We start from the raw sequence: 27,273 nt of genomic DNA, 5'->3' as shown, positions 1-27,273 counted from the left end.
CATCTGTGTACGTCCCAGTTTAGCAGGAACTTGTCCAACTGAGCCTTGAAACCCTGGGGGTATTTTCCCCTACAACAGACTCCGGAAGAGCGTTCCAGCTTTCCACCACTCTCTGGGTGAAGAAGAACTTCCTTATGTTTGTATGGAATCTATCCCCTTTCAACTTTAGAGAGTGCCCTCTCATTCTCTCTACCTTGGAGAGTGTGAACAGTCTGTCTTTATCTACTAAGTCTATTCCCTTCAGTATTTTGAATGTTTCGATCATGTCTCCTCTTTTCAAGGGAGAAGAGGCCCAGTTTCTCTAATCTCTCACTGTACGGCAACTCCTCCAGCCCCTTAACCATTTTAGCCGCTCTTCTCTGGACCCTTTCGAGTAGTACCGTGTCTTTCTTCATGTACGGCGACCAGTGCTGGACGCAGTACTCCAGGCACATATGGACCTGGTTCATCCAGTCTACCCAACATTTGATTGTGATTCGGTCTGTCTTTTTGCCATTTTCGGGACACATAGGGCCTGATTGAAACGTGCTTCCTGATTGCAGACGGCGGTAAGCGTGCTTACGCTGTCTGCAGCGAACTGGGATGCAAATTTTTTAAAAAATTGCACGATGACGGACACTTTGATTGTAGGCATCTGTAGTGTGCCTATGGAGACGCGTAGGGATGCTTAAGCACGCCTAAGGTGAGTGTGGGCATGGTTTTACCCGGAAGTGGTCTTGGGTGTGCTTAAGCATCCCTACATGCCTCTGTAGGCATGAGACAGATGCCTTAAATGTAGGCCTGCAAAATGCTAGCCTACATTTTTAAGGCATCTGTTCAACAATGTAGATACGATTCTCTTTAGGACGCCGATGCATGATTGACACTGCCTCTTAGACATCCTCGGAGATTGGCGATCTATAGAGAATCAGGCCCATAGTGTAGAAGTTTGCCTGGCACTAGAGTTACTTCCCAAGTACTGAAGGTGCCAACAAGCCCACCCAGATCTATCTTGCCATAATTGGGACACAGACAGTAGAAATCTGCCTGGCCCTGGCCTTACTTCTCAATTACTGAAGTTGCAATTTAAGCACTCTTTTATTTAGATTCCATTCTTTTTTCCAAATAGGGATTCTTTGTGTTTATCTCACAAATTTTTGAATCCCATCACTATTTTTACCTCTACTATCTCCCCCAGGAGGACATCCAACACCCTCTCTGTGAAAAAGTACTTCCTGATGTTACTTCTAATTTGGACGTTAGAAACATTTTCTCCGTTTGTGAGCACTAGATCCAACATTACCCATTCTCTTGTGCGTTCCATCACCATTTGTCTGGGCAGAACACATTGGCGGGCTTCCACAATCTCACTGCTTCTTTCTGATTCTACAAATGGGACGCTCCAATCCACGTCTGGCAAGTTGAAATCCCCCAGCAACAATACCTCCCTTTTCATGCCCATCGTATGGATATCTTGAATGAGATCTTTGTCCAGCTTCTCCATTTGTGGCAGAGGTCTGTAGTAGAGAATGACACGGGGACAAATTTTTCCCCATCCCAGCGGGAACTCATTTTCCCATCCCATCTCAGCGAGTTCTTTTCCTGTCCCTGCCCCACTCCTGCAACCTCTGTCCTCATCTGCACATGCCTCAAACACTTTAAAATCATAAGTGTCCGAGGCTTGTGCGGTTAAGGCAGAACTTACAGGAATGGGAGAGGGACAGGGACAGCGACAAAACTCACGGGGATGGGATTGGGAAATTGAGTTCCTTGCAGGGATGGGGAAAAGTTTGTTTTCATGTCTGTCATTCTCTAGTCTGTAGATGACACCTGAATGGATACAGGATCCATCTTCTCTTTCCAGGACAGTCCACACTGCTTCATTTTTTCCCAGGTTTCCTGCACTTCAGCTGCTTAAGTATTGTTATTCACATTCAGCACCACTCCTCCATCCTTTTGGCCCTCTCTGTCCTTCCTAAAAAGATTATAGCCTGGTATGGTTGATTGCCATGAATAGGACACAATCATACTGCGCTATAATCTTTTAAGAAGAATAGGGAGGGCCAAAGGGTTGGTGGAGTGTCGCTGTATGTGAACAATAATACTAAAGCAGATGAAACACAGGGAGCCTAAGGAAAAGAGGAAGCAACCTGGATTGTCCTGGTAAGAGAAGATAGAAGCTATATCCACATGGCTGTCATCTATAGAACTCTGGTACAAATGGAGAAGCTGGACAAAGATCTCATTGAACATAAGATAAGAGTTGCCATATTGGAACAGACCAAAGGTCCATCAAGCCGAATATGGTGTTTCTAACAGTGGCCAACCTAGGTCACAAGTACCAGGCAAGATCCCAAAGAGTAAAACAGATTTTATGTTGCTTATCCTAGGAATAAGCAGTGGATGTCCCCAAGTCCATCTTAATAATGAATTATGGACTTTTCTTTTAGGAAGTTAGCCAGATCCCTTTTAAACCCTGTTAAGCTAACTGCTTTCGCTACATTCTCTGGCAATGAATTCCAGAGTTTACTTACATGTTGAGTGAAGAAATATTTTCTCCAATTTGTTTTAAATCTACTATTTAGTAGCTTCATGCTCCCTAGTCCTAGTATTTTTGGAAAGAGAAAAGAAGCGATTCACATCTACCCATTCCACTCCACTTCCACTTCCACTCCACTCCACTATTTTATAGACCTCTATCATATCTCCCCTGAGCAGTCTCTTCTCCAGACTGAAGAGCCCTAGCCACTTTAGCCTTTCCTCATGGGGAAGTCATCCCATCCTTTTTATCATTTTTGTCGCTCTTCTCTGTACCTTTTCTAATTCCGCTATATCTTTTTTGAGATGCGGCAACCAGAATTGTGCATGGTTATTTGAAATACAGCTGCACCATGGAGCAATGCAAGGGCATTATAATACTCTCATCTTTGTTTTCTATTCCTTTCCTGATAATTCTTAACATTCTATTTGCATTCTTAGCCACTGCTGCACACTGAGCTCCGAGTTTCAACTTATCCTCAATGATGACACCTAGATCCTTTTCCTGGGAAGTGACTCCTAACATGGAACCCTACATTACATAATTATAATTCGGGTTCCTCTTTCCCACATGTAACACTTTGCACTTGCTCATATTAAACGTCAACTGCCATTTCCATAAATTGGGAATGAAAAGGGAGAATCCAATCTGTCTGATGTGGATTGGAATGTTCCATCTGCAGAATCAGAAGGAAGCAGATAGATCGTGGATGCCTGCCAGTGCTCTGCTCAGACAAATGGTGACAAAACCCATGAGAAAAGAGGTGATGCTGGATCAATGCTCACACATGGATAAAGTGTTTCTAACATCTGGGTGGGTGATCACCAAATGATATGGTTTGATATGAGAGCTCAAGTGGAGTGCAGACACATAAAACTCAAAGTTCTCAAAGTACTGGATTTCAAACATGCTAACTTTAATAGAATAGAAAAAGAATCTAAATTAAAAATTGGTGGAATAGGTAGTTTCAAGTTTATTTTTATTTTGATATGCTGAATATTTACCAGTCTAGGCGGTGTACAAATATGTAAATTCCAAATCAAATGATAGGTAGACATAGAAGTGCAAGGACAGTAGGCCAAACTGAAAACAGCTATAAAAATAGCATCAGATCTTTATGTAAGGAAAGTAAACAAAAACCAAGAGAAAAAGAAACCCAATATGGCTTGCCATATGAGTGGCTGAAAAAGAAAAGGTAAAAAAGGGGATCAGAAAGGCATTAGGGAGGCACAGAGTGAAGATCACCCAAAGCCGTAAAGTGGAAGGTTCACAGAGAAGTCTGATAGCCATTTGGGGTCGGAGTCTGTAACCGACACTGATATCGGAGGCCGCTGATCGCATGCCAATTATGCATTGGAGCCGGTTTCAGAATTGCGCCTACAGGAAAGAAAGGCGCCAGAAATGTAGGCCAGGGTTTTCCAGGCCTACATTTCCGGCGACTATCTTTGCATGAATTGTGCCTATGTAAAGCTTTAGGCCCCCTACTGCCACTACATCAAGGGCTCCTTTTACAAAGGGGCGCTAGCATTTTTAGCGCACGCACCGGATTAGCACGCGCTATCCAAAAAACTACTGCCTGCTCAAGAGGAGGCGATAGCAGCTAGCGCGCGCTATTCCACGCGTTAATGCCCTAACGCACCTTTGTAAAAGGAGCCCTAAGTTAGTCCAATAAAAAAAGGTATTATTTTTTCTTTTATCTTTTTGTTTTATTCTACATATTACCTTGAAGAGTGGACTAACATGATCACCGCACCATTTCACTTTTTAAAATCAAGCCATCCTTTAAGGTCTAGGTTTTACCAGCACAGCGAACATGATGCTTGCTAAATCAAACTCAGTTTTCATGACAGAAGTAATCAGAGAATGGGAAATCTTGAAAACTGACAGTGACAGTGGTGAGAATAAGGCTGAGGAGATAGAAAACTGCTGGAGCATAAGAATACGCCCACAGATTTGCAAAGTTTTTCAAAGATTTCTGAGCTCTGAGAGAATCTGACTGCTCCATCCATACCAGTGATATCACCCACCTGGATATAGTCCTTCCCTCATTTATTGAATTATCTGTATCTTTATAGAGATGATGCGGTATACAAACTTAAGGTTTAGTTTAGTTTAGTTTAGTGATCTTGCTTGACCAAAAAGAATCTTCATTATCCCCAACAAACACAGATTCCCATTCTGGAATGTAAAGAGAATCTGTGCCACTAGGCAACATTAGAATGCACAGATATGCATTGGGTGTCTCCAGGGCATGAACAGAGGGTATAGGAGGGAGCCAGGGCAGGACAAGAGAGGGACAGCTGGTTTCTGGATGGTACGAGAGGAAACAAAAAGGCATCATTCAATTCTGAAGCAGAAAGAGAAGGTACGGGAAAGAGCTGGATGGTTCCGAGTATCAGTTGAGTTTACAGGAGGGAACTGGCTGGCTCTGGAGCATGAGGTAGGGTTATCATATTTTGTTTGATAAAATCCCGGACACATGGCCCCACCTTGTTCCGCCCCCATTCTGCCCTAAGCCCTACCCCCAAAAGCTGCGTTTTTAAATTTCTGACCTCTAGGCTGTGTCCGGGGCCTCCGAGCATGCATGAATGCGTGTGACATCACATGTGCATGCTCAGAGGCCCTCCAGACACGGCTAGACCTTTCCAAAACCTGGACAAAAGTAGGGTTTCGGATTGTCTGTTCAGGCACCTGGACAGTCCTCTATAAAGAGGTTATGTCTGGGTCTTTCTGGACGTCTGGTAACCCCTAGTATTAAGTGAGTGCACAGAAGGGTGCTGGACATCTCTAGGGCAGGTGAGATGGACTAAGAGGGAATCAACTAGCTTTTGGGTAAAAGGTGGGAGTACATCAATTGGTTCCACTCTGGATATAAGGGCACATGATGGCAACATTGGGGTGTTGATGGTGGATCTATAGATGTGTAGCAAACACTAGAAAAAGCTTTTATGATACTGATGTGCTTTCCCATCTGAGTTGCATGTATAAATAGGAGAATGCCCTCCCAACTGAGACGAGCAGGCTGAGGGGGCGTGGCCATGGGCATAACAGGGCGGGGATGGGTGGAACAGGGCGGGTCTGGTGGTGGGTCTATGGGTCCAGATTTTACTTACTGTTACAGGGAAGCCCCTGTGAGGGCAAAGGAACCCTTGCAGTTTCCAAGAACTGATGACAAAATTAGGAGGGCAGTTAAAAACTAGAATTGACTTCAGAGAATTCATTATTACTATGACAATGTTATTTTTAATCAATCACTGGATAGGAACTTTATCATGAATGGATATTGATGCAGTTAAGGAGACACGATAGCTCAAAGTTGAACTTACATGGACAGGATTTTAACAACAAGATAAGATATTGCTTTGGGGACGCTTTGAATGTTTTTACTTTTGCACTAAGAACTGCAAGGGCAAAGTCAGCACAAGCTGGCCTGAGTAAAGTCTGTATTATTATATGATTAATGGAAGGAAAGGAACAGTAAAGCGTAATGATGGTTCCTAAACTATCGTGGTCAGAACTGCATTACCAATGACCTGGTGGAGGCACTGAGCACTTTACAGTTATTAGTATTACTATTTATTTATTTATTGATATAGAAGTGAATTTATCACATAGGCACAGAGTAAATGTGATAAATTATGAAGAGAAAAATAGAAATTAATAAAAAGAAAGTGGCATTAACATTAGGTGCAAAATTAGAGAATTGCCACAAGGGCCAGCCTTAAATAGACCCAAAGTTCCCCCTAGGACACTGCCTATAAAGAAAATTCCTTTGCAAAACAGTGTGTAAAAGGAGTCAGGGACTCCTCATACCTGTTTACCTTTTTCTGTAAAACAAGTGAAAGAAAAGGTAACAGGACTTCAAATCCCATCAGGCCAGGGACAGAAGAATTTCAAAGCCAGGACTGGAACAACTCCAGTTTCTGGTAAACCTAGAATTGGTTTAAGCTAGTTTAACAAGCACCCGAGTACAGAAGTAGCCAGAATTAGGAGTACACCTGCACTGCAGTTTAATTACCTAAGCTCAGGGAGAGAAAAGGGTGGGGCTCACAACAGCAAGGAGCCACACACTGGGAGAACCACAGAGAGAAGGAAGGAAGCCAGTCCTTCTCTATCCAGAACCAGAGGAGTCCAAGATCCACACACACTGCAAGCTCAGGTAGGAGCCCATGATTGGGAGGATCCTGGAGATATTGTATACTCTAATGAAATTGAAATGGAAAATGAATTAAGTTTTGAGGAAATGGATGAGGATTTTGCAATCACCTCTGACCTTGAACAAATGGGACTCGCAGCAAAAGTATGTAGAGGCTTACAAAGAAAACTGTGCTTAAAACCCCAACTGTCAGTGCTGCAATGTTTATGGCTTCAGGCTGAAAGTATTATCCATGTCTTTTGCTGCCTGGAACCTGGATTGACTGAAAGTAAGCCCAGAGCTTAGATAAGGACCAGGCAAGACTGTGGTGTTGTTTTTTTAATCTGGTTTTTGCATTGAATGGAAGTCCTGCTAATTAAGCCTGTGGGTTGGTACAGGCATTGCTAGCAAGGGGGATACTGTGTGGATTATTTTTGTCAATTGGGATCTTGGATGGGATTTTGAATGCAGAAATCTTTAGGGTTGGTTTGGTGCTGTGGTAAACTTCAGATAACATCCAAGGTGTCTGGATATGCCAATGCATTTACTGTTTGTCACACAAGACCCTGTGATAACACCAATTTAACCACACAATCCGGTCTATGTTTTTGGACCATATGTGCTTACCTTGATTTACACCCTGAATACTGTTGTCCTCTAAGGAAGGCATTGTATTGTGCTGAAACTAGGATCCTTGTTTGGAACCGTACTTATATAATAGAGATTGGTATGATTGGATTGGACATCATATTTACAGAATCTGGTCATACTGTATGTGCTAATATCTAAGCGCAGGTATTTAAACCAGCTAAAGGGCTGGTGTAGGTGATCATGCCATAATATATGCATGCTTTCGGTCATTTGCTCTAGTATTCTATAGACCTGTAGATGCCTATTTTCTTTATAGAATATGGGACTGGGATTTATATACTGCCTTTTTGTAGTTTTACAACCATACTCAAAGTACATATAGGTACTTCAAGAATTTTCCCTATCTGTCCTGGTGGGCTCACAATCTATCTAATGTACTTGGGGGCAATGGAGGAATAAGTGACTTGCCCATGGTCACAAGGAGCAGCATGAGGTTTGAACCCACAAGCTCAGAGTGCTGAGGTAGCTCTAGCCACTACACCACACTCTCCTGCTTAAAATTGGCACCATAACCTTAGTAGGTGCTTTGTTATAGAATTATCCTATAACTGGTTAGTAAATGAGGCCCTACATTTTGTACCTAAGGCAATGGAGGGAGAAGTGACTCGCCCAAAGTCATAAGGAATTCCAATGGAAAGAGAAGGATCTGAACAGCTTCAAGGATTCTCAGCTCTCTGCTCTAACCACTGACCTACTCTTGCTTTGGATAAAGGAGGGTCTGAACTGTAGCCAGAGCCAGGGAAAGGACTCATTACCAATGCAATTGTCATTCTGCACTTCATATCCTGGGGGGCAGATGCAGCGGAAGGATCCCTCTAGGTTCTGACAGGTTCCAGGAGAACAGGTGCCGGGGAAGCTCACACACTCGTTAATATCTGGGAACCAAAAAAAAAGATGATCAGTACTCCGTGTCACCCTTGTCCTATTCTACTGCTGAAGTGGCGAGTGTCACAGGAGTCAGCATCAGCAAGGTGGAGCCTTGCCATGGCCAGATGACAGCAGCACCACAGTGCTCTCATGAGACCGACTCAGCTGCTTTTACTGACAGGATTGGGCCACTATACTGAGGCCCAGTGACAGAGGGAAGAAACAGTCCAAGCACTGTGAAAGTTCTGAACTAAAATTTCATTTCCCTGCAGTTTCCATGGAGTAAGCTGCACAACAATGAAAAAGCAATCTTACTACAATAAGAACTGGCACTGTCTTTATGATGGTGCATACTCTCACCTGCACAATTCTTCCCATCGGCTGTGGTCTCGTATCCCTCATGGCAGAGGCACTGGAAGGAACCCACACTGTTGATGCATTCGCCATTCCGGCAAACTTGGCCCACAAGGGATGAGCACTCATCAATGTCTGGGTGAGAAAAAAAGATCAATCAGATGAGGACGTGCCAGGAAGTCATAGCACAGGGATTAAGACAGGCATGTTCAGGACTCGGCCACTGATTCCAGAAGTGAATAACCCATTGGTTCAAGAGTCATATGCCTTTTGTACTAGAAGGTTGGATTTTAGAACCAATTAGAACTCTGTATGCCCCTGAAGCAGTGGTGTATAAAGGGGGGAGGGTCCAACCTGGGCACCGTCTTGGTGAGGGCACAGGCACCTGCCCTCCTCTCTACCCCTCTTCACTGCTGCATGTGCGTACCGCTTCCCTTCCCCCATACCTCTGTAATGTTCCTGGTGCAACCCTCAGCCTGCTGTCGCCCCAGCATCAGCTCTCCCTCTGACGTCACTTCCTGGACTTGCACCTAGGATGTGACGTCGGAGGAAGAGCCGACACTGGTGCGACGGCAGCTTGGGGGTTGCTGCTCATGTCAGGAACGTTACAGAGGTATGGGGGAAGGGAAGCAGTGTGTGCGTAGCAGGAGGGGACAGGGAAGGAGCATGTGAAGGTGTGAGAAGAGAGCAGGGGAGGGGTGCCTCTTGCCTTCGCTATGCCACTGCCCTCTAGCAGTCCTAGGCGACACATGGCCACGTCGGGCATCTGTTTTTAACCTCTTCTTATTGGCTTACTGTTGTTTTCAACAAGCTGGCTGCCTTGTTGTTTTGTTTGAAATATCTTTTATAAAATTGCCTCCAATAAGAGCAACTTCCAAAAGCCATTCACCCAGGTAAATAGACTGTATTTGAAAAGTGCCTATTGTCCTTGCATGAAAAAGTATATATTGATGTTTTAAATACATGTGGTTGTTAGGACCTACTGTTTGTTCTGACCGCAGCTGCTCTTTACTGGCTGTCCTCTCGCAAAAGGTGTCGACCTAGGTGTGCCTGCCTAATTTGCCTAATGGTTAAGCCAGCTCCAAGTAATTCCAGTCAGCTAAACAAATCATTTTGAATATCAACCTCAAAGATGTTTATGTATAATATGTGTGCAGATCAGAAAGTATTCTTCCAACATGCTGCCATTTTCATACAACTAAAACGGACAAATCTCTGCATATCATTAGTGAAGCACTCGGTACATCTACTCAAATGTGCCACCCAAGTATCTTGCTGAAGAACTTCTGTATGAGATACCAGAGAAAACCAGGAGTCATGGGGCAGCATGGCTGAAGAGCCAAGCTTATGTGCACCTTGGCAAGGGAAGCATGGATGACCAAGGAGGGTCCAAGCAACCAAGAGAGGGACGGTATAAAGCAACAGAGAATTTATTTTCTATAGACTGTTTAAAGAAAAATTCCAAAAGTACAATAGTACAAAATCTATGCAGATAGTTAAGGAACTAAATGGACTACTTTGGAGGAAAGAACCTGGGAAACAGCTGTGATTTGTTCCTCTTCCCTTGTTCTGCAATATATACACCCTAAATCAAAATACAGATCGTGCACAAAAAGTCTCTTACCCATGCAGTCATTGTTGTGAGTGAGCTCAAAGCCTGGGAAACATAAGCAATTATAGGAGCCCACAGTGTTTTTGCAGGTGCCGTTGCCACAGGGCTGGCGGTCACACTCATCGATGTCTGGCAAAAGAAAAACAGGCAACCAGAGAAGGATGAGTACTTAAAGCTAGCAGTCAGGTGAAGAGGTCACATGTCATCACTTAGTACACTGGAACTTTTAACAGGGTGATGTATGGATACCTACATGCCTATATGCGTTATGGCGTTATCAAGAGTAGGCCCAGGACACACTGAGATGGGAGCTGGAAGATTTCTCATTGTATCATACAGTTCAACCCATGTTTGTCAAGTCAAAGGCATCCGTTCTCAGTACCATGGATCTTTCACGGTTTGGAAAAAAGGTCAAGAGGGAGAGATGTGTGGAAAGCCCAGAGGGAAGGAGTAAAGAGAGGAGGTTACAGGAGAGTAAAAGTCATTTGAGAGAAGGAAGGCAGTGTTGGTAGTGGGGATGGTGATGGATTATGGAGACTGCAGAAAGGAGAGGCCATGTGGGACACTAGGGGCAATATAGAGTGATAATAATTTATGTTAGCTCTTTTGGGCCTGATATTTAGCCTTGACAGCCCCTGGATAAAATAGGGAAGTAACGCTGCTTTATTCATATATTCAGCAGCACTCTATGTTCAAAAGTAGAACCGTTGAACATACATTGTATGGTGATTGACTTAGACCTGCTATTTTGCTTAGGGGCCGATGCGCAAAGGTTAGTTGTAGAGGGAAACTAATCTAATCTTCATTTTATATACCGAATCTACTCCCAAAGGAGCTTGACTCGGTTTACAGTTCGTTAAAAAATGAAACTTAACAAGTAAAAACTGTGGGATAAAACAGAAATTGGTTAGATTAAATGGATGGAAAAAGTTAGAAAAAGGTATTTTGAATTGCTTAAAACTATTATACGACAGCTATAATCAAATTAACTATTGTGAAAACAACTAGGTTTTTAAACTTTTTCTAAATTGAAATAATTGGTCTACCAGTCTTAGAGAATCTGGAAGTCCATTCCAAATTTAACAAATTTAAAAGTAAAAAATGTACTAAGCTTCCCAGTGCATTTAATACCTTTCAAAGAAGGAAATGCTAATTTGTGAATTGTTGTAATTCTTGAATAACAGGATCTAAAGGAATTCCCACTAAGGGGAATCAAAGAATAAAATATTCCATACGCTACTGCAAATCAAGCACAGAAAAAATTGCCTTGGCATGATCAAAATAATGAGCATGAAAATTCATGCCATGTTGAAATCATGGCAAATATGCAGCTCAGTGTAAAAAAATGTCAACTTTTCTCTCAGTGCCTGAGTGGTGATTGGCTCAGGCACTGACAGGAAAGTTGTCATGAAAAAAAACATGCTGCAGTAAAGCTCCTTAGCCCCTAATCTAACACCTCTCCCACTCCCCTCTGTCCTGCAAATATATGGGTGTCCACTGGCACCTACCCTGACCTAACTCCACACTCTCTCCCAATCTTAAAAAAAAATCCTTGATGGTCCAGTAGTCCGACGGCCCCCCAGCCCCTCCCTGTAATCCAATGATACCCCCCTCAGTTAGGTTCGGTCCTGTGGAATCCCCTCCCAGCTAGGCTAAGCCTGGCCCCCTAGTCACCAATTCTACTCCCCCATATCTCATAGGAGGAAGGAGTGATGCCTACTCACTCCTTCCTCAGGCTCCATCATCTTCAAAATGGCAGCACCCTACCTTGCTCAGTGCACTGGGCAAGGCAGAGCAGGGTGGGATGGTGCCCAGAGGCAGGAGCAAGTAGGCATTGCTCCTGTCTCCTACAGGTATGCAGAAGTCTGGGGAAATGGGATTCTACTAGACCACTAAGCCAATAGTGACTAGGGAGTCCAGGCCTGGTCTGGTCTAACCTAGCTGGTGGGGTCTGAGCAAGGGGAGACTGAAACTCCCTGCCCAACAAGATACCCCAACTCAATAATTTGTACAAATATATGTATTTCCAATTGAAAATATTTATACTCCTCCCTCCTTATTCGCGGTTTCGGCACCCGCAGTTTCGATTATTCACATTTTTTTTGTGCCAAGACCCCCCTCCCCAAGTAAATCATCCTTACCTGGTGGTCTAGCGGTGATGTGGGGCGGAAGAAATCTTCCTACACTCCTGCCCCATGCAGAGCTGTCATCAAAAATGGCTGCTGTGAGTTCCCGTGGTCTCATGAGATTACAACAGAAACTTATGGCAGCCATTTTGGATGACAGCTCTGCACGGGGAAGGAGTGTAGGAAGCTCACTTCTACCCCGCATCACTACTAGACCACCAGGTAAGGTCCAGGATGCAGGAGGGAGGCAGGAAGATGGCAGGGGTGGGTCAGAGTCAGCCCAAAAGTTATTTGCGAATTTTCCATATTCGTGGACCAGCTCTACCCCTAACACTCATGAATACGGAGGGAGGAGTGTATTCAATATCTATTAAAAGCCAATTAATTACAAATACAGCCTTTCCATAAACTTCCAATATAATTTGTACAAAGGAGAAGTCTCACAAAGTTCCACACCTTATACTCTCTGTCCAAAGTTCTCGAACATATTCCAGGTTCACTTTCTTATATATCATTTTGTCAAATGATTGTGTGACATTTTAAACTTCACACAATTGGTCAAATCATTTTCATTCCATATAAGGCATTCTTTTCTATTTATTCTATTTGACAGCATTTCAACACAGAAAGCAGAGCCCCTGCAAGAGGCCAGAAATCCTGCCTGTGTAGCAAAGGTCAGAGAAACCTCTGTCAAACTGGTTTGTTCATATACCATTATAAAATTTAAAAACAGCAATGAGGTAATGTTTGTGGGGAAATCTGACCAGGTTAATTGGCCAAAAACATTGAATGTGATGGATGAGGTATTACCGGTGAGGGAGTCAATGACAGTCCTGGGAGTAAAACTGGATCCAGGACTTACAGTGGGTTGTCAAGCGGTAAAGATAGTGCAAGTATGTTCTGCACAGATTCATTTATTGTATTGTTTAAAACCAATGCTATCATCATCTGACTTTCGTGCTGTTGTACAAGCAATGATTTTGTCACGGCTGGACTATTGCGATGTCCTGCACCTGGGAATAACTAAGACCAGGTGCAGGGCTTTGCAAGTGGTACAGAATGCCAAGGCTAGATTGATAACTGGAACATCAAGATATGAGCATATTACGCCATATCTCAGACAACTGCATTGGCTGCCAGTTGTATTTAGAATTCAATACAAAGCAATTATGTTTTGTCATCAATTTTTATATGGTACAATCCCTGAATTTTTTAAGAGTTTGATGACTGGGTATCAACCATTAAGATCATTGCGCTCCGAAAGTTCAGCATTGCTGAAAACGAAAGCTAATCCGAAATATGTGGAAACAAATGCCATGACTTTCACATGTGCAGGAGTTAAGTTGTGGAATAGCCTTGTTGGTCAAATTTGAAAATGTAGAGACAGGAACTGACCTTATGTAGAAACAGCAATTGACCTTATGCAAACCTAGGCGGCCGTATGTGTCTCTCTAGGCCAGTGGGAGACGCGTACAATGTAGGCCAGTAAAATGCCTCATTCCAAGTGAGGCCAGCCTGCTGGCCGGAGAGTGGGAAGACCCAGCTGGCTGGCCATCTTTAAAGGTTAATGGATGGGGGTGGGGTCGGGGAGGGGGGTGGTCCGGGGAGGGTTTCCGTGATCTTCAGGGAGGGGGGGGGTGTTCCTGCAGGAGGGATTGGGCATCCCTCTTACAGTGTTCATTCGGGGGGGGGGGGGGAGGTGGAGGGACTGACGGCTGCGGCCACTATACTTATTGTGGCAAGGAGATCCCTTGCCGTGATAAGTGTAGCAGGCGCTTCTACAATAACCTGATTGTCTAACCAGCATCTGCAACATGGACGTCGGTTACAGAATTGGGTTTATTTTAGGCGGCCTTAGGCCTGATTCTATATAGGACGCCTGTTGGCTTCTGAGACCAGGCATCCTATACAGAATCCAGGCCACATTGTCTTACATGCAACCCAAAAGGTACCATGGCCATGGGAGGGGCATGGGTGGATCGGGTGCATTTCCAAAATTTAGGCATACTATTATAGAATACTGTGCCAGGATTTATACCAGGTTTCAGCAGGCATAAATCCTCATGACCAGATTTGGGTGCGGGAATCTGCCTAGCCCGAAGTACCCTTTATGGAATAGCACTTAGCATGGATTTTTCCCAGTACCTTAATTTTAGTGCCATTTACTGAATCCGGTCCTTAGTGTGTAGTGATTATTGTAGCTGTTGTATCATTATCTTGGTTTTTTAATCTCTTAGGTTAAATGATGGTATAGGAATTTTAATTATTGTTTGATGAATGTAATGCTGTTTGTGCTGATTTGTCATGTATGTGACGATGTGCTCCGCTTTGTGGAAGGCAGATTATAAATAAAAACAACTGCAAGTGGGCCATACTTTTGGCCAAAGCAGGGGCATTTCATGGGCATTCCACCTATCAACATGTACAGCTTATAGAATATTATTAATTGCGCTCATTTCAAGGCGTACATAAACACACCAATTTATGCCAGCCATTGACCTGGCATAAGCAGTTGCACATAATGTCTGGAACACCAAATCAGATTTGCACTAGTATTTTATAATGGCCTGGGCACGGTCTAATGTCATTAACAATTGGTGCTAAGTGTGCCCTGTTATGTCACCTTAATTTAAGCACCGATATAGATCAAAATGACCCTGCGAGTAATTTTTTCTCTAATTATTATGTAAATACTTCAAGTTTCAAGTTTATTAGGATTTTATATACCGCCTATCAAGGTTATCTAAGCGGTTTTTACAATCAGGTACTCAAGCATTTTCTCTCTCTGACCCGGTGGGCTCACAATCTATCTAACGTACCTGGGGCTATGGAGGATTAAGTGACTTGCCCAGGGTCACAAGGAGCAGCACGGGGTTTGAACCCACAACCCCAGGGTGCTGAGGCTGTAGATCCAACCACTGCGCCACACACTCCTCACAAATGGGAACAAGCTTCAGATTATGTAGTATTTTTCCCATTGTGGGGTTTCTTCAGAGAGAAAGACAATTCTTTGCTCTTACTCCTGCTGCTTACATCACCGACTTGAACCCATCCTCCCTACCATAACTAAAACCATTAATTTATTCTTTACTTCTTAAATTATTTTATCTCCTTATTTAATCATTAATTATTCTTCATTCTCCAATTAATCTAATTGAAATATATAAATCCTAAAAACTTTTGCAATTCATTAATACTACATGTTTGAAAAATTTCATTAAGAGATCTAACAGTTCATTTCAACACTCAAAACCGACAGGAAAAATTGTGCTAGTTTTTTTAAAGTGCACTGGTGCTTCAAAGTGCTTTGTAAAAAGTGCTTTTGTGCTATAAATTACTTCAATGCATCTCAGAGTTTAAAGTACTTAGCTTGTGCTCTTTTAGAAACCAAGGCCATTGCTTAATACTTTCAATCCTTCAACACGGCCTGCGTTTCGTGGGATAGAGTTACATCCCCACTGTGTCAGGGAAAAGACTCTAGCAACGCTTCTCTGGGCTAACACATCACTGCCGGGTCTGAGCGCAACTAGCACAATTTTTTCTGTCGGTTTTGAGTGTTGAAATGAACTGTGAGATCTCTTAATGCCAACGCCCTCCTGCCACCCAAAGGCTGCCCCCTCCTGGTTCCTGGCTGGACCCACCCCCCTTCTCATACCTTTACAATTGGGAGCAGGAGGAGTGTTAAGTCCCTCCTGCTCCTGGCCTTCTTCGACGAGTGTGGCCTTAGGCCCCGCCCCAGTGCATCATATGATGCATGGGGTGGGGCCTAAGGCCCTGATTGGCTGAGGCGCCCAGGCTCCTCCATTGGGAGGGGCCTGGGGCGCTGCAGCCAATTGGGGACTAACTTAGGGAGGAGTCTAAGGAAGCCCCTGATTGGCCATTGTTTTTGGAAAATTCAGATGTACTCATCAGAAACTTATACGGCAGTTGCCAGATTCAGTGAAAAGAATATGGCCTCTATTTGGTGGCAGCTGTAGCTAAGATTTTTTTTAGCTAGACAGAAGGAAATAAACCACTGCTCCACTTTCTATAGCTAAGCTAGCAACAAGAACAAAATGGACTTCCAATCATGTAGCTAGTCTGGCATTATTCTGCTTTAGCTTCCAAGATCTTGAAGACCTATTGAAAGAGGATGTGCTGAGGGGAAGAAAACTTCATTAGTGAGTATTTGACCTGCTAGGAAATTGCATTCAAACTTGGAAAAAGGTAGATTTCAAATTAAATAGATAACTTGTTTGTTTTTTTTTTAAGCAGGGCTTTGTTTTGTTTTTAGGGGCACCGAGTACGGGCACATTTTCTATTGCTTGATAAAAATGACCCATGGTATTAATAAAAGAGCTCAGTTTCTGTAAAAGAGCTCAGTTTCTGCACACTCAATGCCCAATCGGTTTAGTATAAATTGTTTAGTGAATCGCTGCCTTACAAAATTTGCATGCCATTTCCCTCATTAGCATGTAGCTGATTGGATCGGGTGTTGATCGGGTCGGGAGGAGGGTTAGTGAATCAGGTCGGGGAACAATCGGGTCACAGTAAGAAAGAGAGGGCGGGGCTGCAAAGCAGGAGCCACATGAGGGTGCTGCTAGATTATGAAGGGTGGGGAATTTTAAGGGGAAAAGTCGAGTAGGCACAGGAATGAAAGCTGGTACTTACCCATGCACATGGTTTGGTCCCGGCCAGCCTTGAAGCCATTATGACAGACACAGATGTAGCTTCCTTCAGTGTCCACACACTCTCCGTGACTGCATACATTGGGGATCTCCTGACATTCATTGCGGCCTAATGCAGCATTGAAATGCCAAAGAAAATCAGAGAATCAAGATAGTTATCAAGGGTCTGTAGCTCTGTTACATAGCAAAACTTCTGGTTCTCAGTTATTTTAGAATGGCAAGAAATAAAAATATGTGGGTTAATATTTAAATGCTGGCTTCAGCACTCAAAGTATTCATAGTCAACGAAGCTAGAAATATGTCCAGCCGCTGAGCACAAGGATAATGACGACATTAAGCCACTACACTTATAGCCATATGATTTAAGTTATAGCTGGACAGAATACCTTTGCTCCATCCAGGCACTGTACAGATAGGGGAAAATTCTATATATGGACCCTGATTCTATAAAAGATGCCTAAAGTTAAGTGCCTAGATTGGCGTGCCGAGCTGATCTAGGTCATTAACTTAATGTGTTTAATCGGCACTAATTGAAAGAGCCAATAAAAACAATTAAAATTCCATAAAAAAATGAATTAGCCAGTAGGCGCCTATGGATTCCACTGAGACATCTACACATAGGTGCCTACTAGTAAGTAAGTGTGATTAGGGGCGGATTTGGCATAGATTTTGGGTGGATTTAGACACCGGTAGGCACCTACCTTAGGCACATTCATTTAGGCCAAGAAAATTGGCGGGTGGGCGACAGAGTGTGATTTAAGGGGGCAGGAGCCTTTCTTTCCCACTTAAATCACTTTGCATAGCGAGTGGTTATTTCCTTAATTTGAATAAGCTCCCTTTTAACAACCTGGCAATGTTTTTGTAACACCCTTATGCTGACTGTTCAGTGGGAAGGAGCATGAAGCCAGACAATGTGGTAGCAAGGAAGAATGTCCCTGCCCATGCCAGGATGAGCATGCTACTTACCAATACAGGCTCCACTGGGAGAGAGCTTGTATCCGGTGGAGCACTCACACCGGTAACTGCCGGGAATGTTGATGCAGTCAGCATTGCGCTGGCACAGGTTTTCCCCACTACTGCACTCATCAATATCTGAGGAAGAAGGGAGTAATTTTAATTCCTTAATGAATCATATATTCCATTATATCAATGCCAGACCATTCCACAATACTGAACATTTCAGGCTGCACGATATCCTTAACAGCAAAGCTCTTAGAACTATTTTTTTCTCTGTCTCTATCTGCTGGTAGATGGACATAATCTATTTGTTCTGGACTGGTCTGACATGACTAAAGGAAAAAAAAAAACTATCAGGCAAGAAACCTAATTTTCCCTTCTTTAAAATGGAACATGCTATGTGGGTTATATCCATTTCTTTCTGTGAACGATTTTTGTATGGTTATGTACCAGTTGGTGTTTTCACCTCATGATTACTGTAATGTACTATCTGCTGATTTGCCTGCATCAGTGACGCAGGCTTTGCACTTGGTACAAAACACAGCCATGAAGCTGCTTATAGAGAACACTCCGGTGCTGGTCTCCCTTCATTGGTTGGCTGTGATGGGATTCTATTGTTTTGCATTTTCCACAAAGTTGAATGTTCCACAAAGAACAATACTAGCTGTTGAAATATCGCTTATAATATATTTTATGGCAGTGTTTGCTATTTCTAAAGTTGAATACATAAGCTTTTCCACTTATTTTTATGTCTCCTTCTTTTCTCACGCAGAGAATATGAATGAGGAAGCTTTTGACTCTCATGAAAGTTCTTCAGATAAGAACATAAGAAGTTGTCCCCGCTGAGTCAGACCAGAGGTCCATCTTGCTCAGCGGTCCGCTCCCGCGGCGGCCCATCAGGCCTAGTGCCTGAACAGTGGTCCCTGATTAATTTTGTAACTTACCTCTAATCCCATCCCTATGTTATATCCTTCCTGACATGCTACATTCCATGTCATATTCTCTGCAGAAAAAGATTAAACATTTGGTTTTTCAATCTTACATTAACCCCTGAGTGTTAGCTGTGGGGAAGGGGGATACCTTTGTTTTTGACCCAACACAATTAGAAGGTTTTCTATTAGATAAATCTTAAAATCTTATTTTAGGATGTGCTTGGGCTTGCAGGGTGTTAAAAAAAGGGTCTTTAGAATTATATGTTAAGAAAAATGTTAGACTGGATGCGATCTTACTGGGTTTCTGTGCTTGTTAGATGTTTGTTTTTCTCTTTTGCTTCCTGATAGGGGCTATTTCTTCTCATTTCTTTAACATTAATATATAAATCACTGGCTTTTACAAAGCTGCGAGGCATATGCTGGTGATGCTTATGCTGGTGAGGCATATGCTCCGACGCTTATAGAATTCCTACGAGTAGCGGAGCATTCCTATGAGCATCGGAGCCCGCGGAAGAAACTCTACCACAGATTTGTAAAAGGAACCCAGTATTAGTAGGTGTGACTACATATTTTTCCTGATAGGGGGAATGCAATTTCTTTTACTGCTTGTTGAAATGTATAATATTTATGGCTCTCAGATTCTCTAGAGCAGTTGTGTTACCCATTTTCACCTTTGCAAGACTATTATTCTCAGTTTGTGGTCTCAGTTGCAGGATCTTTTGGTGGTTCCTTCTCTAAAGTGTGCTATGAGAGGGGTTGTAAGAATATGGGTCTGCTTAATTAGGAGTCCACATTTCTTTACTCAGCAAACTTTTTAAAAAGAAAAGGATTTGTGGAGTTTTCGGGAAAACAACTGAAAATATATTTATTTAGAGAATGTTATAAGGTTTAACACTGATTTTTCTTTTTGATTTTTCGGGGTTGACGTTCATTGGCGCTTATCCTGATAAGTCCCTCTCACGAGGTTTATACCACGGATCTTCAGTGGCATTATCCAGATAATCTTGAAAAACTTCATTGGTATTATTTGGGCAGTGCCAGGGCAGTCTAGTGGTGGAGTTGAGAGTTAACTGGTTTGGGGCAACATTCAGTCCACTAACTGGGTAACTATTTGGATAAAATTAAGGGCCTCTTTTATCAAGTCGAATAGCACGGGCCAGCGTGCCCTATGGGCTTCGGTGCATTTGCTGCGTGTCATTCGCTAGCATGACTTGATAAAAGAGGCCCTAAGATAGCAAAAAGGCTGTCCCAGTTTTATCTGGGTACAGGTCTGAATATTGCCGATGCCTAGATAAAGTGCTGGCGGCCACTTGATACCTGAATATTCAGTGCTAGTACCCGGCAACAGCCCAATGCTGAATATTCAGGTACACAAAACTTGCAGTGTCCTGTGTTTAAAATATCGCTGATCACTGTGGGCTGAATATTACCCCCTTAATATTAATTTTGTGAAGAATTTATAAATATTGTGTTAATTAACTCCCCCCCTTTTTTTTTTTACAAAGTTGCGTTAGGATTTTTTATTGCAAGGCTGAGGTGGTATTAACTCGGATGCTGAAAGGAATTCTATGAGCGTTGGAGCTAATACTGCCAGAGTCAGCAATAAAAAAGCCTAATGTGGCTTTGTAAAAGTGTGTGTGTGTGTGTGTGGGTGGGGGAAGTCTGACATAAGATTGGAAATATACTTTTTTCCCCAATAAATTAATGAGTAGCAGTAGTGCTGGTAAGAAAATGGCAATATCCCAGGAAGCAGGATAAGTGAGGCCCAAGTATCAGGAGTTGGAGCACAGGCCCAGGAAAGGGAGACTGTGCCCCAGAAGAATAAGCCTGGGTGCCTGGAGATGGGCCTATCCTAGTGCCAGAGCAGAAGCCCATAGAACTAGACTGAGGCCTGGGTTCTGAAACCGGCGCCATTGTTGGCAGCTGCCTTAAAAGATCCCACCGATTGTGTGTCATTCGTGTGACTGCGACGGGTACAGAATTGCACCTCCGACAAAGGTAGGCACCAGAAATATAGGCCAGGGTTTTCCATGCCTAAATTTTCAGCACATACCTTTTATGTGAATCGCGCCTCTGTAGGCTACCTAATGTCACTTCTGGCATTAGCCACACCTACAGTGGCATTAGGTTCCTTGTCATTCAGTTTAGAAAAAGTCATTCAAATGGTGTTTTTTTGCTGAGCACCAGTTATAAAAATGGGCCCGAATGTCTAAAGGTAATAGGAATATTCATAAAATATAATAGAAATTGAAGTGATAGTGAGATAATGCCCAGGAAGGCAGGAGGCAGGAATGTTTCCTTGGAAGTGGGCCACATTATTGGAGGTGCTGTGCTTACCCTCACAGATCAGCAGGATGTTGTTGTAGCTGAAGCCCATGGGGCACTCGCAGCGGAAGCTGCCAATTTGGTTAATGCAGACGCCATTGCTGCAGATGGCTGGGATCTCGCCGCACTCATCGATATCTGAATGGGGTACACAACCAACAAAATGCCCTTCATGTATAATGTATCACTAAGCATCTGGCCACTCAGATCTCTAGGCTGGCTGACGGCCCCATCTGCTTCCCTTTACTCTATATCCTGTGTAAGGTACTGCGTCCTATAAAATTCAGTCTGGACTGCTCTGCTGTACGAAGAGGAGGAGTTTGTTTACTGTTGTTATACACAGTACCATACAGTGGCGTAGCGAGGGTGAGAAGTGCCCGGGGTGGTGGTACCCTTCCCCTGCCCTGTCTCCGCCCCACCGCTCCTTCTGTGACTCCCCCGCCACGCACGTGCCCCTCTTTCCTTTCCCCCGTAGCTCTAGTTGTTCACCGCTTTGACTAACAATGTCAACATGCTCCTCACGACCACGTAGGTTCTCCCTCAGATGTCACTTCCTATGCGTGCCACCCAGAATTGACGGCAGGAACTGATGTGGTCACGAGGTGCACATTAACAACATTGCTCGCGGCGGTGAGCAACTAGAGTTATGGGGGAAGGGGTGTGCACGTGTAGCAGGCAAGGAGTGGGAAAAGGCGAGGGGTGGAGAGGGAGATGGGTGCTATTGCCTCCACCATGATGGCGCCCGGAGTGGACCGCCTCCCCGTCCCTTACTATGCCACTGGTATCAGATGAGACACTAATGCAATATCCTTTGTTTACAGTAACCCACATGCACAACCTTATCTAACCAGATTGTATGGATGAATTTAAATGAATTTTTAAAATTGATTCACTTTTACCCATTCTACACCATTCAGGATTTTATAGACCTCTACCATATCCCTCTTGAGCTGTCTCTTTTCCAAGCTGAAGAGCCCTAACCTTTTTAGCCTTTCCTCATATGAGACAAGTTCCATCCCTTTAATCACGTTAGTTGCCCTTCTTTGAACTTTTTCTAATTCCGCTATATCTTTTTTGCGATGCTTTGCTAGTGGGTTTGTACATGGGTGGAACATACAAATGTGTGTAAAATTAGTATTTTATCATTTACATATGTTCTGGCTAACATCTAGGCAGTCATTTACATTAGTTATAGGGATGGTGTCTAAGAGATCATAAGAAAAATAATACTAATAACAAAATATAAATCAAAATATGGAAAAATGTTATTAGCCAAGTGGTGGGAGTGCCCACTGAAAACACATTTACTTAAAGTGGAGAAAAAGCCTCAACCTTATTTATTATACAGATGGCAACCCAATGAGTTTTTTAGCCATTTAACTTCTGTATCATAGACAAAAAAACTCCACAATTGTCAAAAAGGTAATTCTCAAAATAGGATGTCATCCTACCATTGTGCACTGTTGTGGGATGATATCTCATTTTGTTTTTGACACCTGTGAAGGTTTTTTTTTGCCTATGATACAGAAGTTGAACGGCTAAAAACTCATTGGAGTTTGTATAATAAATAAGGTCTATATATATATATATATATATTTATATATATATTTATATATATTTATATATATATATTTATATATATATATTTATATATATATTTATTATTTGTATAATAAATAAGGTTGAGGCTTTTTCTCCACTTTAAGTAAATGTTTTTTCAGTGGGCACTCCCACCACTTGGCTAATAACATTTTTCCATATTTTGATTGGTCTAAGAAATTATGCCATAAAAGTAAACTCATTTTCTGTCACTTGCGCTAATGTTATCTAAAGATAAGTAGGGGTTGAATAGGCTTGAAATAAACACTTGCTTACTCTCTCATCCTAGTGCCCTGTTACAGAATTACTTTCATAATGACATTTACAATCTCAATGATATCTATAAATTGTAATCACTCACCAATGGGTTTCCCAGTTTGAATATCAATAATGAATCCAGGAGACTGGTTTCCGCAGAGCACTTGATATTCAGCTGCAAAAACCACCATCACAAAGAGTTAATGGCAAAAACTGAAAACATTGTCAGTAGGCTAATCAATAACAGCCAGGATCGGACAGATCAGAGAAACACAAAATCTGAGCAGAGGGAAAGACATAAGGTCTTTCTAGTCTGCCCGATTTCAGTCCCAGCTGATCTCCAGTTTTCTTTTTGCATTATTATAACTATGATCTTAGAATTTCTTTATCCGTTACTGATTTTTGTAGTATATTAAGACGCTATTTATGCCTGACAGGCATTGGGTTGGTCACAGTGAGTTAGTATATGGGAAGATTAGGTACTTACCTCAATCTTTTTCTGGAAGAAGGACATACTACGAGAGTCCTGACAATAGGTGATATTTCTTTATTCGCAAGATGATTGCAAAAAGATGAAATTTATATTATTCAGCTCCGCCTCATTCTCCAGTGCTATAGAGACCCCCTCAGTTTGTACTAAAGGAATTGAACAGCAGTAAAACAGAGAAATAAGGAGGGGGAATGGGGAGACTCCCCACTAAAACATTTCTGTTCTGCTATGTAAGATATAATTAACAAGGTTAAACAACACTGTAAACAACATAGGTGGAACGAACAGCAACTACCCGTCAAAATGCAACCAGCATTAAACATATGGCACTCATAGAGCCTCACTTATTGCTTTACTTTTCTCTTTTTTTTTTTTTTTTTTTTGCATATATCTGACTGACAGGATAGATTCTGGACATACGTGTTTGTCCAAACAATAGGCAGGCAAACTCCAGACTGAAAGAGCGAGATGTCGGGACTCATATGTCCTTCTTCCAGAAAGAAGATTATCAAGGTAAGTACCTAATCTTCCTTCTGGTGCGAAGGACATCTGAGTCCTGACAAAAGGTGATGTACTAAAGCAGTCTTCAAAGTCTAGGGTGGGACATATGAGCCTGCCTTTAACAACAAGGACCCAAAAGCAGTATCCTCTCTTGCTGCCACATCCACCCTATAAAACTTTGTAAATGTATGGAGAGTGGACCATGTAGCTGCTCTACAAATCTCTTCAGAAGAGACTGCCCTCATCTCTGCCCATAATGATGCCACACTTCTAGTAGAATGTGGTCTCAAGGCAAATGGTGGCTATTTTCCACAGCCAATGTATGCCGACAAGATAGCCACATAAATCCATCTTGAGATGGTTGCCTTAGATGCTGACTTGCTAGTTTTGCCACATTGGTTAAGATGATATGAAAGAGAAAAATCATTGGTTACTTCCAGATATCAAAGAGGACTTCCCCATACATTCAGCAAGTTCAACACATTGTCCCTCCTCTTGGAAGTCATGGTTTGGAAGGTGGGTAACCTGACTTCTTGGTTGACATGGAAAGATGATACCACTTTCAGCAAAACAAAGGGATAGTATGGCGAGAAATTCCCATTTTTGTAAATGTGAGGAATGGTTCCCTTCATGAAAGTGCCTGTATTTCTGAGACTCTCCACTGTATGCATTGATAGATTCAGCATTGACACCTCCTGCAACAAGCTCAAAAGGTGCCTTGCTGAGGCCATTCAGGACAATGTTAAGGTTCATTGTCTTACTAGAGTTCTCAACTTGTGCGTCCCCTTCAAAAATCTGACTATATTCGGATGGGAGGCCAAAGAACCCTTTTTCACTTGGACTCTGAAACATGAGACCTGCAACTTGCACTTTGAGGGATCCTATGCCAGTCCGTTTTCTAGACTAGCCTGCAGAAAAGCCAAAACCACTGACACCGGAGTTCTCCAAGGATCTAACTGATCATTCGAGCACCACTGTTGAAAACAACCTCTAGGCTGTAGCACAAGCTGCAACCATTGCTGATCTCTTTGCTATATGGAGGGTAGCAATAACTACCTCTGAGTAGTCTTTCCGCACTGAGGCTGCATGCTCGAGAGAAATGTTCTGGATTCTCTAATGGAACCTGACCCTGCAACAAGAGATCTGTGTGCACTGGTAACCTGAAACCTTTGCCTCTTTGCAGGCACACCAATTTTCTGTATCGTGGCTGATGTGGCCAATCCAGAGCCACTAGGATCACCTGTCCAGGAGGTTCACTATCCAATGGATGACTTGGCCTATTGTGGGCAAAACAGAAGAGCCCCTCCTCTTGGGATACAAACAAGGATCCCAGTTTCAGGGGACACTTTGCTGAAACAATGCAGATTCAAAATTACTGCAAAAGAATAAAAGAATATCAGAGCAGATCAGAATCACACCTTCTCAACTTGCTTGCAGAAGGAAAAAAGCTGAAGAACAGCACTGGAGAAGGAGGCGGAGATGAAGAATGTAAATTTCATCCTTTTGCAATCAACTTGCGAGTAAAGGAATATCACCTATTATCTGGACTCATATGTCCACACCAGAAATAAAGACTGGGCAAGTCAGTGTGAGATATCACTAACAGGACTGAGATAGATTAGACTTAGATTTCTGACAGGGGCTGAGTAGGTCACAATGAGACATTAACAGGGATCGAGCAAGTCACAGTGAGATATCATTAACATTGGGGAATTCAGTGTGAGATATTAGCAGCAGAATTCAGGCAGATCATTTTGAAATTACTGCAGGGATCAACTAGGACACAGTGAGACATTAACTGGAATCAGGCAGGTCACAGTGATATATTACTAGTCTGATTCAGAGAGATCAGAGTGAAATTTCTACATGGAGGTCACAGTGAGATATTTCCAGCAGGATGCAGGCAGATCTGACTGAAATTAATGCAGGGACTGACAGTGAGGCATTACTTGCAGACACTTACTGCTGGCAGGGATTGGGCAGGGCTCACACGGTTTGTTCCATGCTTTGCCAATGTTGTAGGAACAGCAGCACATTTTCTTGGTCATGTTGAAGGACAGCTCATTCTCACAGGTGTCATTGTAGTGACGGTAACACACGCTCTTCCTCATGTCTGCAGGGCACCAAGGAACAACTCTAGTTTAGTGCATCATTTAAAAGATAGACACTATGCTGGTTTTTAATTCAATTCTGAGTCAGAAGGTAGAACCTCTCCTTTCACTTTGCGGGGCATTGGATCAGTGCCACTTTAGAGGGCAGAATGACCCCTACTACTATGATGAGGCACAGAGTCAGTGATGGCTCACAGAATGGAATGCTTTCTGCTGAGTCATCAACATCCTCACTACAACACTACAAGAGATAGAAGCTGTTTCCCAGCATAGCACTAACCTGCCTACACCACACCTCCCACATGGGGCTGGAATCTCCAGCACTTGTTCCATAGCCTCATTGATTTGTTGGACACTAGTGCAGTGGTTCCCAACCCTATCCTGGAGGACCCCCAGAGCAGTCAATTTTTCAGGATAGACCTAATGAATATGCATGAGAGAGATCTGCATATAATGGAGGTGCCAGGCATGCAAATCTGCTTTATTCATATTCATTAGGGCTATCCTGAAAACCTGACTGGCCTGGGAGTCCTCCAGGACAGGGTTGGGAACCACTACATTAGTGTTTTCAGCTAACAAGCATCTGCGTAATGTTACTGCAACCTAAAGCTGTGAGCCTTTGAACAGCTTGCCAAACCATGCTAGCCTCATACTCATACACTCTAAGCCCAGATTCATATGGTTGCAAAGGCAGGATGATCTTTTGGACTACTTCAGCAGGAGGTTTCTGGAGATGTCTGCACTGAAATTATGCCTTTCATAGAATGTACAAAAATGGCTGGTATTGAAATAGGGGTTTGCTCCTTACCCATGCAGTTATTTCCACCGTTGACTTGCATATATTCTGGAGGACACACACAGGTGTAGTTTCCAAGGGTATTGTAGCAGGTGCCAGGACCACAGATCCCAATATGCGCAGAACACTCATCGATATCTGATAGGCAATAAATCAGAAGACTGTTACTTGATGCCAGATCTATCGTGCTGTCATAGCCAGGCTCCTATCTGAAGCTTGAGCAGAAGACAATAAGATATTTACTGTATGATCTTTGGTACTTCACAGACAGAAAAGTAGAAAACTACACCCCAACCCTTCTCCCATGGGCCTTTCTAGACATCTAGTAAGTTCTGCAGTCTTTACCCTACATAATTCTGAGTTTATTTTTCTTT

General features: G+C 42.9%; 1 protein-coding gene and 1 long non-coding RNA gene across 4 annotated transcripts in view; one reads left to right on the top strand and one right to left on the bottom strand.

Annotated features, from left to right (window-relative positions):
- FBN3 (fibrillin 3) overlaps window positions 1-27,273 on the bottom strand; it is a 518,221-nt gene that overhangs the window by 67,226 nt on the left and 423,722 nt on the right. For all 3 annotated transcript variants that reach the window (XM_033955282.1, XM_033955284.1, XM_033955283.1), the window contains 9 exons: window positions 26,912-27,037; window positions 25,956-26,105; window positions 23,105-23,176; window positions 21,157-21,282; window positions 17,897-18,022; window positions 16,914-17,039; window positions 10,150-10,266; window positions 8,532-8,660; window positions 8,060-8,179 (listed from right to left, as the gene is read on the bottom strand). In XM_033955282.1, coding sequence (XP_033811173.1) covers window positions 8,060-8,179; window positions 8,532-8,660; window positions 10,150-10,266; window positions 16,914-17,039; window positions 17,897-18,022; window positions 21,157-21,282; window positions 23,105-23,176; window positions 25,956-26,105; window positions 26,912-27,037 — 1,092 coding nt within the window. The remainder of the gene's footprint in view (window positions 1-8,059; window positions 8,180-8,531; window positions 8,661-10,149; window positions 10,267-16,913; window positions 17,040-17,896; window positions 18,023-21,156; window positions 21,283-23,104; window positions 23,177-25,955; window positions 26,106-26,911; window positions 27,038-27,273) is intronic.
- Window positions 6,060-18,922, top strand: LOC117365197. The gene is made up of 3 exons (XR_004540375.1): window positions 6,060-6,677; window positions 12,877-12,937; window positions 18,660-18,922. It is a non-coding gene; the product is annotated as an uncharacterized LOC117365197 (long non-coding RNA).

This window comes from Geotrypetes seraphini, chromosome 8, assembly GCF_902459505.1.
Source record: "Geotrypetes seraphini chromosome 8, aGeoSer1.1, whole genome shotgun sequence".
Taxonomy (NCBI): domain Eukaryota; kingdom Metazoa; phylum Chordata; class Amphibia; order Gymnophiona; family Dermophiidae; genus Geotrypetes; species Geotrypetes seraphini.
This window is presented reverse-complemented; position numbering and strand designations above follow the sequence as displayed.